The 15,296-nt window shown below is 47.7% G+C and overlaps 1 protein-coding gene across 3 annotated transcripts in view; it reads right to left on the reverse strand.

The window, feature by feature from the left end:
* LYST (lysosomal trafficking regulator) overlaps positions 1-15,296 on the reverse strand; it is an 864,675-nt gene that overhangs the window by 465,173 nt on the left and 384,206 nt on the right. For all 3 annotated transcript variants that reach the window (XM_063917604.1, XM_063917602.1, XM_063917605.1), the window contains exon 16: positions 5,696-5,941. In XM_063917604.1, the coding sequence (XP_063773674.1) occupies positions 5,696-5,941 (246 nt within the window). The remainder of the gene's footprint in view (positions 1-5,695; positions 5,942-15,296) is intronic.

Genomic DNA, 15,296 nt, shown 5'->3' on the forward strand with positions numbered 1-15,296 from the left:
AATACCTGTCCAGTTTTTTGTTGAGGCGAGACGCCATCATGTCCACCATTGGTCTTTCCCAACGGGTTACCAGCATGTGGAAGACTTCTGGATGAAGTCCCCACTCTCCCGGGTGAAGATCGTGTCTGCTGAGGAAGTCTGCTTCCCAGTTGTCCACTCCCGGGATGAACACTGCTGACAGTGCTATCACATGATTCTCTGCCCAGCGAAGAATCCTTGCAGCTTCTGCCATTGCACTCCTGCTTCTTGTGCCGCCCTGTCTGTTCACATGGGCGACTGCCGTGATGTTGTCCGACTGGATCAACACCGGTTTTCCCTGAAGCAGAGGTTCTGCCTGGCTTAGAGCATTGTATATTGCTCTTAGTTCCAGAATGTTTATGTGAAGAGACGTTTCCAGGCTCGTCCATACTCCCTGGAAGTTTCTTCCTTGTGTGACTGCTCCCCAGCCTCTCAGGCTGGCGTCCGTGGTCACCAGGATCCAATCCTGTATGCCGAATCTGCGGCCCTCCAATAGATGAGCACTCTGCAACCACCACAGAAGAGACACCGTTGTCCTTGGAGACAGGGTTATCCGCAGGTGCATCTGAAGATGCGACCCTGACCATTTGTTCAACAGATCCCTTTGGAAAATTCTTGCGTGGAATCTGCCGAATGGAATTGCTTCGTAAGAAGCCACCATTTTTCCCAGGACTCTTGTGCATTGATGTACAGACACCTTTCCTGGTTTTAGGAGGTTCCTGACAAGCTCGGATAACTCCTTGGCTTTTTCCTCCGGGAGAAAAACCTTTTTCTGAACCGTGTCCAGAATCATCCCTAGGAACAGCAGACGAGTTGTCGGCATTAACTGGGATTTTGGAATATTCAGAATCCACCCGTGCTGTTTTAGCACTTCTTGAGACAGTGCTAATCCCATCTCTAGCTGTTCTCTGGACCTCGCCCTTATTAGGAGATCGTCCAAGTATGGGATAATTAATACGCCTTTTCTTCGAAGAAGAATCATCATCTCGGCCATTACCTTTGTAAAGATCCGAGGTGCCGTGGACAATCCGAACGGCAGCGTCTGAAACTGATAGTGACAGTTTTGTACAACGAACCTGAGGTACCCCTGGTGTGAGGGGTAAATTGGAACGTGGAGATACGCATCCTTGATGTCCAAGGATACCATAAAGTCCCCCTCTTCCAGGTTCGCTATCACTGCTCTGAGTGACTCCATTTTGAACTTGAACTTCTTTATGTACAGGTTCAAGGACTTCAGATTTAGAATAGGCCTTACCGAGCCATCCGGCTTCGGTACCACAAAAAGAGTGGAATAATACCCCTTCCCTTGTTGCAGAAGAGGTACCTTGACTATCACCTGCTGAGAGTACAGCTTGTGAATGGCTTCCAAAACCGTCTCCCTTTCGGAGGGGGACGTTGGTAAAGCAGACTTCAGGAAACGGCGAGGTGGATCTGTCTCTAATTCCAACCTGTATCCCTGAGATATTATCTGCAGGATCCAGGGATCTACTTGCGAGTGAGCCCACTGCGCGCTGTAATTTTTGAGACGACCCCCCACCGTCCCCGAGTCCGCTTGAGAAGCCCCAGCGTCATGCTGAGGCTTTTGTAGAAGCCGGGGAGGGCTTCTGATCCTGGGAAGGAGCTGCGTGTTGCTGTCTCTTCCCTCGACCTTTGCCTCGTGGCAGATATGAATAGCCCTTTGCTCTCTTATTTTTAAAGGAACGAAAGGGCTGCGGTTGAAAAGTCGGTGCCTTTTTCTGTTGGGGAGTGACTTGAGGTAGAAAGGTGGATTTCCCGGCTGTAGCCGTGGCCACCAAATCTGATAGACCGACTCCAAATAACTCCTCCCCTTTATACGGCAAAACTTCCATATGCCGTTTTGAATCCGCATCGCCTGTCCACTGTCGCGTCCATAAAGCTCTTCTGGCCGAAATGGACATAGCACCTACCCGTGATGCCAGTGTGCAAATATCCCTCTGTGCATCACGCATATAAAGAAATGCATCCTTTATTTGTTCTAACGACAGTAAAATATTGTCCCTGTCCAGGGTATCAATATTTTCAATCAGGGATTCTGACCAAACTACCCCCGCACTGCCCATCCAGGCAGTCGCTACAGCTGGTCGTAGTATAACACCTGCATGAGTGTATATACTTTTTTGGATATTTTCCATCCTCCTATCTGATGGATCTTTAAGTGCGGCCGTCTCAGGAGAGGGTAACGCCACTTGTTTAGATAAGCGTGTTAGCGCCTTGTCCACCCTAGGAGGTGTTTCCCAGCGCTTCCTAACCTCTGGCGGGAAAGGGTATAATGCCAATAATTTCTTTGAAATTATCAGCTTTTTATCAGGGGCAACCCACGCTTCATTACACACGTCATTTAGTTCTTCTGATTCAGGAAAAACTATAGGTAGTTTTTTCATACCCCACATAATACCCTGTTTAGTGGTACCTGTAGTATCAGCTAAATGTAACGCCTCCTTCATTGCCAAAATCATATAACGTGTGGCCCTACTGGAAAATACGGTTGATTCGTCACCGTCACCACTGGAGTCATCGCCTGTGTCTGGGTCTGTGTCGACCGACTGAGGCAAAGGGCGTTTCACAGCCCCTGACGGTGTTTGAGTCGCCTGGACAGGCACTAATTGATTGTCCGGCCGTCTCATGTCGTCAAACGACTGCTTTAGCGTGTTGACACTATCCCGTAGTTCCATAAATAAAGGCATCCATTCTGGTGTCGACTCCCTAGGGGGTGACATCCTCATATTTGGCAATTGCTCCGCCTCCACACCAATATCGTCCTCATACATGTCGACACACACGTACCGACACACAGCAGACACACAGGGAATGCTCCTAACGAAGACAGGACCCACTAGCCCTTTGGGGAGACAGAGGGAGAGTTTGCCAGCACACACCAAAAGCGCTATATATATATCAGGGATAGCCTTATAATAAGTGCTCCCTTATAGCTGCTTTGTTATATCAAAATATCGCCATAAATGTGCCCCCCCCCTCTCTGTTTTACCCTGTTTCTGTAGTGCAGTGCAGGGGAGAGACTTGGGAGCCGTCCTGACCAGCGGAGCTGTGAGAGGAAATGGCGCCGTGTGCTGAGGAGATAGGCCCCGCCCCTTTTCCGGCGGGCTCGTCTCCCGCTATTTAGAAAAATTAGGCAGGGGTTAAATATCTCCATATAGCCTCTAGGGCTATATGTGAGGTATTTTTAGCCTTTATAGGTACTCATTTGCCTCCCAGGGCGCCCTCCTCCCAGCGCCCTGCACCCTCAGTGACTGCCGTGTGAAGTGTGCTGAGAGGAAAATGGCGCACAGCTGCAGTGCTGTGCGCTACCTTTAGAAGACTGCAGGAGTCTTCAGCCGCCGATTCTGGACCTCTTCTGATTTCAGCATCTGCAAGGGGGCCGGCGGCGCGGCTCCGGTGACCATCCAGGCTGTACCTGTGATCGTCCCTCTGGAGCTTGATGTCCAGTAGCCAAGAAACCAATCCATCCTGCACGCAGGTGAGTTGACTCCTTCTCCCCTCAGTCCCTCGCTGCAGTGATCCTGTTGCCAGCAGGAATCACTGTAAAATAAAAAACCTAGCTAAACTTTCTCTAAGCAGCTCTTTAGGAGAGCCACCTAGATTGCACCCTTCTCGGCCGGGCACAAAAATCTAACTGGAGTCTGGAGGAGGGTCATAGGGGGAGGAGCCAGTGCACACCACCTGATCGGAAAAAGCTTTACTTTTTGTGCCCTGTCTCCTGCGGAGCCGCTATTCCCCATGGTCCTTTCAGGAACCCCAGCATCCACTAGGACGATAGAGAAATACTGTATTTACACAGTGTTCAAAAAGCTCAAATATATTCAAAACCTGGTGGATATATCTTCCATGGTGATTTTTGCCTACAGCAATAAACGTATCTTAATAAATGAATAAATAAAATCTACGTGCCTGAAAGACTTTTGTATATGGGCCTGATGTAAATTTGTATGCTGTGGAAATGCAAAAATACGCAAATGTTGCTGCCGCCTGGATTTGTATGGAGATGCCCACTGGAAGCTTTGCAAATCCTAGCTGCTGCTTACAAAGACGCAGTGTCTGCGGCATAGCAGTCAATTATCGAAATTTTGAGTATCTCTATGGTCGCACAGCATGGCTGCAGGAAGTAACACATTGTACAGATGTATTCTCATACATCATTGCTGCAATCACGCCAAACAGTTCCTCTCATCTCGTGTGGTCCTGTGAAACTCTGCAAGAGCCTGCTCCTTTTGCGCCTTTCGTGCTGAAAATGTGTTTTAGTCTTCAACATGATGCAAGTACAATGTGCTAGAAGACTGTGCTGATTAATTTGATATGACACTTGTTTATCTGTGTGTGATTGAGTCTCTGGATCTGTACACGGAGTATAGCTTTTTCTGTTCTATATACAGACTCAGTCACACATACTGTAATACACAGGTGTCATATCAAATTAATCAGAACAGTCTCTATGTGCGTCCTAGCCAAATTGCATTGCGACAAAATGCATTGTCTGCAAAAAAAAAGAAAGAAAAAAAAAAAAGACACCTGACATTAGCAGAGTTGCGCGAGACCTGGTGCCAAACGCACGCAAGGCAGCACGCAGTGCATGGTGTATTGAGGCTAGATGTATGAAGACAAAGCCTCAATCTATAGTCTGAAAAATGGGTACACAGCTGACTGACACATTGGTGAACTGAGTAGCCGATCTAGGTGAGAATACAGACTTATGGATCGGCCGCTTGACGTGCTGGTCAGGACACCCAGCTGGGCGGGCGTTCAAATTTATCCGCCCAGCTGTGATGTCAGCCCCTCGCATATAGGTATACACACAGCCAGATGTGCCAATACAGAGGTGTCCACACTGGTTTGCCACAAATAGTATGCCCCCGAATGTCTGCGGGTGCGTATGTATGCACCCGCTTTAATAGGAATGCATGGTGCATACGCACGCCACTGCTAGTCTTGGTAGGGTGTCTGTAAATTGCTGCCAAGTGTTTACCTGTAAGATAAGAAAGAGCACATCTGTATAATAGAACATATATTGGCATCAGCTGTGCTGCACAGCAGATGCAATGTGTATAGGGTGAACAACACCCGCGAACGGGCTCACGATATATCACCCAGTGTGTGCCCAACTATAGTCATTTTGGTGTCCAATGTTATTATTTCCCCTACATATGATTTAAGTCTCCGCTTCTCTGTGGTGATATTTACAGTTATGTCTGTGTCATCTGAATCAGGTTGCCATGATAGGACAGTCCTTCACTAATTCAGATGACACAGAATGGCTGATACCTTGGCAGTACACTTGTCTGCTTTTTGCCTGGGATCCCATTAGGACATTGTAATTAAGATGTGGGATTAGCTTTAGTGGTCTGTAAAGGAGTGGAGAGGCAATGTTTATATTTTAAACAAAGCTACAGCGGAATGTCAGTCTAGTGCAGAACAATGTACTTCACATTAAAACATTTTGGTGTTCTACTGGCATTAATATTAAAGTAAGAATTTGAAGACTGAACAGCACGTAGCTTTACATTACTTCCCACCGCAATCATTTTCTCAAATTAATTTTAAACCAGGAAATTATGGATTTTGATATTTCGAGAAAGTTTATTTTCAATTTAAATAATATATTTAAAAACGATTTGATATGGAGAAAAAAAAAATATATCCTTACTCTTGCAAACAGAAACACAATCGCTCCAATTCCTCCAATCTCGTGCAGAACACTGTGTATATTTTTCTTAACATGTGGCTGTAGCATCTTCAATGACTGCGAGTCCAATGTTCTGCTAGTAACTTCTTTGGCAATGAATGGTCTTTGAGAGGATGGCATTTTTAGGCTTCCTTTCATCCTGATTACTGGTTCATATATTGTGTAACAAGCAGGGTTATGCATATCATACACAATTGCAAGATTTTCCTAGAATATCAAGCATTGAACAAATGTAACCATATTGTGGCATAACATTCAAAACAACAAGTTTTAATTCACACAGTATAAAAAAAATGCACTTTATTGGGCTGATTCAGAGTTAAACACAAAGTGGCTCTAGATGCAGTCATCGGCAGTAACCTGATTTACTGCATTATACTAATACGAGAGGCGATCAAGAGGCCGTCTGTCGGGATCCCGGCAGTCACAATACTGACACTGGAATCCCGACAGGTGGTGAAATGCAGCCACCAGTATACCGGTGCCACAGTGTTTTCTCCCTCTATGGGTGTACACGACACCCATATAGGAAGAATAAAACCTTTGGCAAGTGCAGCGAGCCCGCAAGGGGATTTTCTAGCATTCACCCCGCTGCCGGTATACTGATGGCCGTGATCCTGCTGTCGGGACCATGACAGCCAGGAACCCGGCCATCGGTAAATTATATGTATTCCACTAATACAAGTATCCAATCAACTAATGCAAGGGTTCGTGCATGTGCAAGCAGAAAGACATTGATTGCACCAACAGCTTTTCCACTTCCACTATCTCTCTCAACAGATTTTGTCCTTTTAACTATACTCTTTATTTGCCTGTTAGACTGATGTATGTGGGGCCAAGGCAGAACTGAATGCAAGAACACGGAGAACAATGTGGATATTTTCCTGTATGCCAAGTAGTACACATATCTGTTGAATCGAACACAGAAGTACATGAAATGCCAGTGTCAGTATACCCTTACATTGTACTTTTGAAGCATTATTGATGCAAATAAGATGCATATATTAAGAAAGAGCCTCTGGCAGAATGCTTGGCACAGCTAAGTTGCAAAGTTAAAAGAAAAAAGGTGTGATCGCTGAGTGTATGGAATAATGAATTTTTATTAAAACAATGTGGTATAAAAACCATGACACAAATGTATTACATATAAAAATAACAGGTAATATATGGTTATCTAGTTTTGGGAACACAGAGACTCGTGCTGCTAGCAACAATGTAATAAATGATGTAACACGTTAAACTGTAAGATTAGAAACCGTAATGTGCCCTACACACTTTGCGATCCGCCGCCGAGCTGCCCGACGGCGGATACGGCCGACGGGCGATCCGACGGCAGGGTGGGGCAGTGACTGGTGAAGTTTCTTTACTGCCCCTGTCACCCAGCTCTATAGCAGTGCAGGCAAATATGGAAGAGATCGTCCATATTGGCCTGCATGCACAAGCGACGGGGCACCAGCAATGAACGAGCGCGGGGCCGCGCATCGTTCATCGCTGGTGCCTCCACACTGAAAGATATGAACGGTATCTCGTTCATTAATGAACAAGAACGTTCATATCTTTGAGTATTATCGCCCTGTCTGTAGGGCCCTTTAGTATCTCATTGAATCTATGCACAGTAGTGCAAGTCTTTATAGTCAGGACAAATTTAATTTAAATATGTAAGGCATCCATATTGGAAAGCATCGCTGGAATATGTAAGTAAGGTTAGTATCTCACCCACTGAAGTTTAAAATCCTCCTATTGGTTATCACACACTCCGTAATAATTTTATTAGTTCAAGTTGTAAAGAAAAATCGTTAGTGGACAATGAGTCTTAATCCAGCCGTGCGTCCACAGACTAGGGACCGGGTGAGTTGCAGCTGCACTGAGTCGGGTTTGCAGCGGCTCGAGTGCGGAGATTGTGCAGCCGGAGGTAACTGCTGACGGGATCCCTTCTCTGCAGTGAGTGGGGGTCAGATGGACCACGCTGAGCTGGATGGATAGCGGGAATGAACTTTAACGGAGTGTGGGAGGGAGGTGCCCTGTCGGTGTGCAAACCAGGGTCTTGGTAATGGAGCTGATGTGATGGTAGTGACAGTCAGCTGATTGGGTCCGTAAACTCGATATCCTTGACGCGTTTCTCGGCCTCAAAAGCTGTCTGTTTCTTCTAAAGCTTTTGAGGCCGAGAAACGCGTGTTGCTTTTTGTAAGAAGTGGGTGTCTATAGTCAATAAATGTCAATTCGATCTCATGTTATTTATTATTGAATATTCCACCAAAGAGGTGTCCTGTATGTAGGATAATAGGATTTTAATTACCTACCGGTAAATCCTTTTCTCGTAGTCCGTAGAGGATGCTGGGGTCCACAGTAGTAACATGGGGTATAGACGGGTTCACTAGGAGCCACTGGCACTTTAAGAGTTTAACAGTGTGGGCTGGCTCCTCCCTCTATGCCCCTCCTACCAGACTCAGTCTAGAAACTGTGCCCGAGGAGACGGACAACTTCAAGAGAAGGACGTTACACAAGACAGTGGCGAGATTAACACCAGCTCACACAAACAAGGCTAACTAGCTTGAAAACTCAGCAATAGCTGAATAACATTACTGAATCAACTAACAACGCAGTAATTAACTAAGAACAAAGCAGTACTGCACAAAGTAACCCCTACAGGATAACGAAGCACTGGGCGGGCGCCCAGCATCCTCTACGGACTACGAGAAAAGGATTTACCGGTAGGTACCAATATCCTATTTTCTCTTACGTCCTAGAGGATGCTGGGGTCCATATTAGTACCATGGGGATGTACCAAAGCTCCCAGAATGGGAGGGAGAGCGCTGAGGCTCCTGCAGAACTGATTGACCAAATGTCAGGTCCTCAGAGGCCAAAGTATCGAACTTGTATAATTTAGCAAACGTGCTCAACCCAGACCAAGTAGCCGCTCGGCAAAGCTGTAAAGCCGAGACACCCCGAGCATCCGCCCAGGAAGAACCCACCTTACGAGAAGAGTTAACAGGTTTTGGACACGGAAATCCTGCCGTAGAATATGCATGCTGGATAGTGAATTTAATCCAGCGAGAGATCGTCTGCTTAGAAGCAGGACACTCAAGTTTCTTGGGATCATACAGGACAAACAGAGTCCGATTTTCTGTGACGACCAGTCCTCTGCACGTAGATTTTAAACGTCCTTACAACATTCACAGACCTTGATGGAATTGTGGAGTCAGTAGCAACTGGCACCACAATAGGTTGTTTCATATGAAAAGCCGACACAACCTTTGGAAGGAACTGCTGACGTGTCCGGAGCTCGGCTCTATCTTCATGGAAGATCAAATAGGGGCTTTTACAAGACAAAACCCTGAACTCAGACACGCGTCTAGCAGAAGCTAAGGCCAACAAAGTGACAGCCTTCCACGTGAGAAACTTGACTTCAACCTCCTGTAGAGGTTCGAACCAATCCGATTGGAGGAACTGTAACACCACATTAAGATCTCAGGGTGCCGTAGGCGGCACAAAGGGAGGCTGGATGTGCAGAACCCCTTTCAATAAAGTCTGAACCTTAGGGAGGGAAGCCAGCTGTTTCTGGAAGAAAACGGATAAGGACGAAACCTGAACCTTTACAGATCCCAACCTCAGGCCCATATCCACACCTGCTTGCAGGAAAAGGAGAAACCATCCAAGTCTAAACTCCACCGTAGGAAACTTCTTGGATTCACACCAAGATACATACTTTTTCCAAATGCGATGGTAATGTTTAGACGTTGCTCCTTTCCTAGCCTGTATCAGGGTAGGAATAACCTTTTTCGGAATGCCCTTCCGAGCTAATATCTGGCGTTCAACCTCCATGCCGTCAAACGTAGCCGCGGTAAGTCTTGATAAGCGAACGGACTCTGCTGTAGCAGGTGCTCCCGAAGAGGCCTCGGATCTTCCAGCAGTAGGCCCAGAAGATCCGCTTACCAAGCCCTTCTTGGCCAGTCCGGAGGAATGAGGGTTGCCTGAACTCTTGTTCTTCTTATGAGCTTTAGAATCCTTGGAATGAGTGGAAGTGGAGGAAACACGTACACCGACTAGAACACCCACGGAGTCACCAGGGCGTCCACTGCCACTGCTTGCGGGTCTCGTGACCTGGAACAATACTTCCGAAGCTACTTGTTGAGGCGGGAGGCCATCATGTCTATTTGAGGAACCCCCCAAAGATTTGTCACCTCCGTGAACATGTCTGGATGAAGGGCCCACTCTCCTGGATGGAGATCGTGTCTGCTGAGGAAGTCCACTTCCCAGTTGTCCACTGTTAAAATTTGCTGACAGCGCCAACGCGTGTTTTTCTGCCCAGAGGATGATTCTTGTTACCTCCAACATTGCAGCTCTGCTATTCCTTCCGCCCTGTCGGTTTATGTAGGCCACCGTCGTTACATTGTCCGACTGAACTTGAATGGTTCGATCTCGCAGAAGATGTGCCGCTTGGAGAAGACCATTGTACATGGCTCTTAGTTCAAGAATGTTTATTGGAAGACTGGATTCCAGACTTGACCACCTTCCTTGGAAGGTTTCCCCTTGAGTGACTGTGCCCCATCCCCGGAGACACGCATCCGTGGTTGGAAAGATCCAGTCCAGAATTCCAAACCTGCGGCCCTCCCGAAAGTGAGGCATTTGCAGCCACCAGAGGAGTGAAATCCTTGCTTTCGGCGACAAACGTATCCTCAGGTGCATATGTAGATGAGAACCCGAGCACTTGTCTAGGAGATCAAGTTGGAAGGAACAAGCATGAAATCTTCCGTACTGTAGAGCCTTGTAGGAGGCAACCCTCTTCCCCAGAAGGCGAATGTGCTGATGAACCGATACCCGGGCTGGTTTAAGGACACCCCAGACCATCGTTTGTATCACCAACGCTTTCTTCTCCAGTAGAAACACCCTCTGCACTTACATGTCGAGGATCATCCCTAGGAAAGACAATCTCCTTATCGGCTCCAAATGTGACTTTGGTAGGTTCAGGATCCAACCATGTTCCCTGAGCAGATGAGTCGTGAGAGCAATGGACTGCAACAACGTCTCCCTGGTCAATGCCTTTATCAGCAGATCGTCCAGACATGGAATAATGTTCACTCCCTGTTTGCGGAGTAGAACCATTATTTCTGCCATCACCTTGGTGAACACCGTCGGTGCCGTGGACAGACCGAATGGCAGTTCCTAGAACTGATAGTGACTGTCTAACAGTGCAAATCTGAGATAAGCCTGGTGAGACAGCCAAATCGGAATGTGGAGGTACGCATCCTTGATATCCAAGGATACCAGAAACTCTCCCTCCACCAGACCTGAGATCACCACTCTCAGAGACTCCATTTTGAATTTGAACTCCCTCAGATAAGGGTTTAACGATTTCAAGTTCAAAATCGGTCTGACCGAACCATCCGGTTTCAGTACCACGAAAAGGTTTGAATAGTAACCCATGTGTTGCATACGAGGAGGAACTGGAACAATGCCTTTTGAATTTTCCAATTTTTGGATGGCTTCCTGTAAGATAGCCCTGTCTGTCAGTAAAGCTGGCAAGCCTGATTTGAAGAATCGGTGAGGCAGGAGCTCTTGAAACGCCAGTCTGTACCCCTGGGATACAATATCCTGTACCTAGGGATCCAGGCCGGACGACACCCAGACGTGGCTGAAACAACTGAGTCTCGCACCCACAAGCCCGTCCTCCAAGCTGTGCAGTCCACCATCATGCTGAGGATTTTGAGGAACCAGAAGCAGGTGTCTGGTCCTGGGAGCCTGCACGCCCACCTCTAAAGAATGTGGTAAGAGGCCTGGACCTTTTTGTCTTAGTGGTCCGAAAGGACTGCGATGCAGATTAAAAAAAGGGTTTCTTCGTAGAAGGTGTACCAGAGGAAAGGAAAGGTGACTTACCCGCAGTTGCCGTGGAAATCCACGCATCCAACGCTTCTCCAAATAAAGCCTGACCTGTGTAGGGTAGGTTCTCCACACTTCTCCTGGATTCCGCGTCTGCAGACCATTGGCGTAGCCAGAGTCCCCTGCGAGCTGAGACAGACATGGAAGGTATCCTTGCATTCAGCGTACCCAGGTCCTTCATGGATTCCACCATGAACCCCACAGAATCCTGTAGGTTACGTAAAAACAGTTCAATGTCACTTCTGTCCATTGTATCTAAATCCTCTAGTAACGTGCCTGACCACTTTACTATAGCTTTAGAGATCCAAGCACAGGCAACAGTGGGCCTCAACGCCACCCCTGAAGCAGTATACATGTATTTGAGCGTAGTGTCAATCTTACGATCAGCCGGTTCTTTTAACACGGTAGATACAGGGACAGGTAAAACCACCTTTTTTGACAGTCTGGAGACAGATGCATCAACTATGGTGGGCTTTCCCACCTTTTTCTATCCTCCTCAGGGAAGGGAAAAGCAACCAGAACCCTTTTTGGGATCTGGAATTTTTTCTCCAGGGTTTCCAATTAAAGCGTTTAATTCTTTAGACGCAGGGAAGGTTAGCGAGGATTTCTTATTATCTGTTAAGTATGCCTCCTCAACCTGCTCAGGTGGTGTGTCATTAATATTTAGCACATCTCTAATGGCCTCAATCATGAGCTGCACCCCTTTTGCCAGAGATGCCGCCCCCTTCAGCACATCCCCATCACCGTCTGCCGTGTCAGAGTCGGTATCCGTGTCATCTTGCATAATCTGGGCAAGTGCACGTTTTTGTGGGCATATGCTAGGGGATTTAGAATGAATAGGAACAGAACCTGACCAAACTGCCATAGAATTCTTTAAAACCTGAGTTTCAGTCTCAGTATGAGCTACCCTAGTAGAGATCTGAGAGATCATTCCTTTAATAGATGTCAGGCATTCTGGCTCAGTAATAGGAATCTGAGACAAGACATTACATTCCTGGGTACATGGAATGTATTCCTCAGGAGAAGAAGCATCCTCTGCAGCATAAGACTTAAGAGTCCATGGACATGGCTATGTAAGAAACATACACCACACTCACACAGGAAAATGTCAGACGCAGTTTTCCCCCAAGAAGAGCTTGGAGCCAGCACACATATAGCGCTTAATTAGGTCGATATAACAAAATACCAAGCGCTGACTGTGTACCCTTAATAGACTACACAGAAATTTACAGCCTCACCCCCTTCTACAATCCCCTGGTACCGCACAGGATAGCTGGAGTCGTGTGGAGTGACAGCACTCCCCGTCAGCGTCTCTGGATCTGTCTCTGCAGGGAGAAAATGGCGCTGAACGGTGCTGGGTCCACTCTGAGAAGCTCCGCCCCATGGAAATGGCGCCTCTTCCCGCATTTTCAAAAGATTATACAGGCCTGACAATTTTGATAACAGGGGCACCGAGGTCCCTGGTAGACTTGAGCGACCAGTGTAGGGTATCCGCGCTGGCTCAGGGCGCTACCTCACAGCGCCGCACTGTGTACCGCTGAGCTCTTCGGAACGCAATTAGTACTGCATTCCTACCCTGTTGTCGCCATTCACACCGGCTCCCCGCTTGTAAGGTCGCCAGTGACTCACTCGCCACCAGAATCCTTGAGAGAGTCACACAGGACACGTGCAGTGTCCTGAATGTGCTTCAGAAGAGTCACTGTAGTGACCAGGGGCATATCCCCCAAGAGGCCCTCCTGAATCTGAGTAACCCAGGTATGAATGGCATGAGACATCCATCAACCTGCTATGACCGGTCTTTTAGACATACCCCCCGCTGTGCAGATAGACTTCAGTGTAGTCGCTATCTCCAGGGTCTTTCATAGTGATGGACCCCGAGGTCCGGCAGCACCGCCTTCATGGATAGGTGCGAGACTGAAACGTCCACAGCCGGGGGTTATTCCCAGAATTTTCTGACTTCAGAAGCAAAAGGGAAAGTGTGTAAAAACAGTTTTGATACTTGGTATTTTTTATCTGGATTTTTCCAGGCCAACTTAAATAGGTCATCTAACTCTCCAGAATCAGGGAAAGTGATATTGGGCTTGTTCTGTGTGAAGAAAACCGACTGCTATGACGCAGTGTCCTCTAGAGGGAGCTTTAAAACGTCCCATATAGCCAAAATAAGGGGTTCAATACCCTGTGCAAAAGGGGAATCCCCAGTAATAGGTTCCAATTCCTACCTCTCCTCCAGTATTTCCTCATCTGAATCTGAGAGCAAAGCAGGCAAACCACGTTTTTGTGGTCCTGAATTAGAGAGGGGGGCTGGTCAGCCCTTGCAGCCAGGTCTGCAACAGCCTGCTGCAATTGTTGAGTTTTTTGAGCATCAGCAGTGAGCTGTGATGACATATCTGACAACACGATTTTAATGGCACCCAGCCTGGAAAGCTCTTGACCCTACCCCCCAGTCCCCTCATTGAGCTGTGAGGACTGACTACATTGTTCACATGATAATGAACCAGACGTAGAAAGAGAGAATCTGGTGTGACATACAATGCATAATTGGTGTTTTTGCTGCAAACTGTTATTTCACAGTGTAACACCGGTATTTTGTCCTTTTCAGGACACAGATTAGTGTATAATAGCGGCTCTCCCCCTTTGCTACACCCCTGGACCAGTTTTACAGTGTTATCCGAGTGTCTGGAGGAGCTGTGTGTGCCTGCTGCTGCTTGTAAGCAGAGGAAGGCACCAAAACGCAGCTGGTCTCGCTCTGAGAAATTTCCGCTCCCTGCAATGGCGCCGGAGCTTCTGTAATTTTTATACTGGAAAAAGCCTCCCCATGAGTAGAAAACATCACACAAGTGCTAGTTTTACCCACCGCTGCCAGTGTACAAACGGGGGCTGTAGCGGGTCTCCCCCCAGGAGGGTCGCAAATGCTGCCCCAGCACTCTGCCGCACCATAAACTGGGGGACCCCCCTAGCGGGACCTTCGGTTTGTACTTACCAGCAATGTCACCTTCAGGCTAATGTTAGGGGAGTGCGGCGTGCTGCAATTGTGACCGCCAAGGCACAGTGCCCCGCTGTACAACAACCTCTCAGGACAGTGGTCCTGCAGCGGGGAAGCGGCTCTGACACCTCGCAAAGGCAGGTGACCGCCGCCCCCCCCCCCTAAATCCCGCGGTGCAGGTATGCTGTTGCCCAAACAGCATACCGAAAATAACAAAGACTGAAAAAGAAACTGAAGAAAAACTCTGGAGCTTGCAGTGTGTGCATCCTCTCCTGAGAGCACTTTTTTCTAACCTGCCTGTGGGAGGGAGCATATAGGGGAGGAGTCAGCATACACAGTTGAAGAAATTTAAAGTGCACCGGCTCCTTTGGACCCCATCGTACTAAGGGGGTCATTCGGAGTTGATCGCACGTAGCAACTTTTTGCTGCTTGTGCGATCAACTACACGCCGCCTATGGGAAAGTGCTATGCTAAAAAAAGTTTTGTATAAAACAAGACTAGCCCTGCAGTTATTTGCCCTGTGCGATGGATCCAGCGATGAAGGTCCCGGAATTGACGTCAGACATCCGCCCTCCAAACACCCGGACACGCCTGCATTCGGATCTCCATGCCCGGAAAACGGTGAGTTGACGCCCCGGAAGCCTTCCTCCTGTTAATCTTCTTGCGGTCGCTGCTGCGACCGTTTATTTTGTACTCTGCGTC

Source organism: Pseudophryne corroboree, chromosome 4 (genome assembly GCF_028390025.1).
Source record: "Pseudophryne corroboree isolate aPseCor3 chromosome 4, aPseCor3.hap2, whole genome shotgun sequence".
Classification (NCBI taxonomy): domain Eukaryota; kingdom Metazoa; phylum Chordata; class Amphibia; order Anura; family Myobatrachidae; genus Pseudophryne; species Pseudophryne corroboree.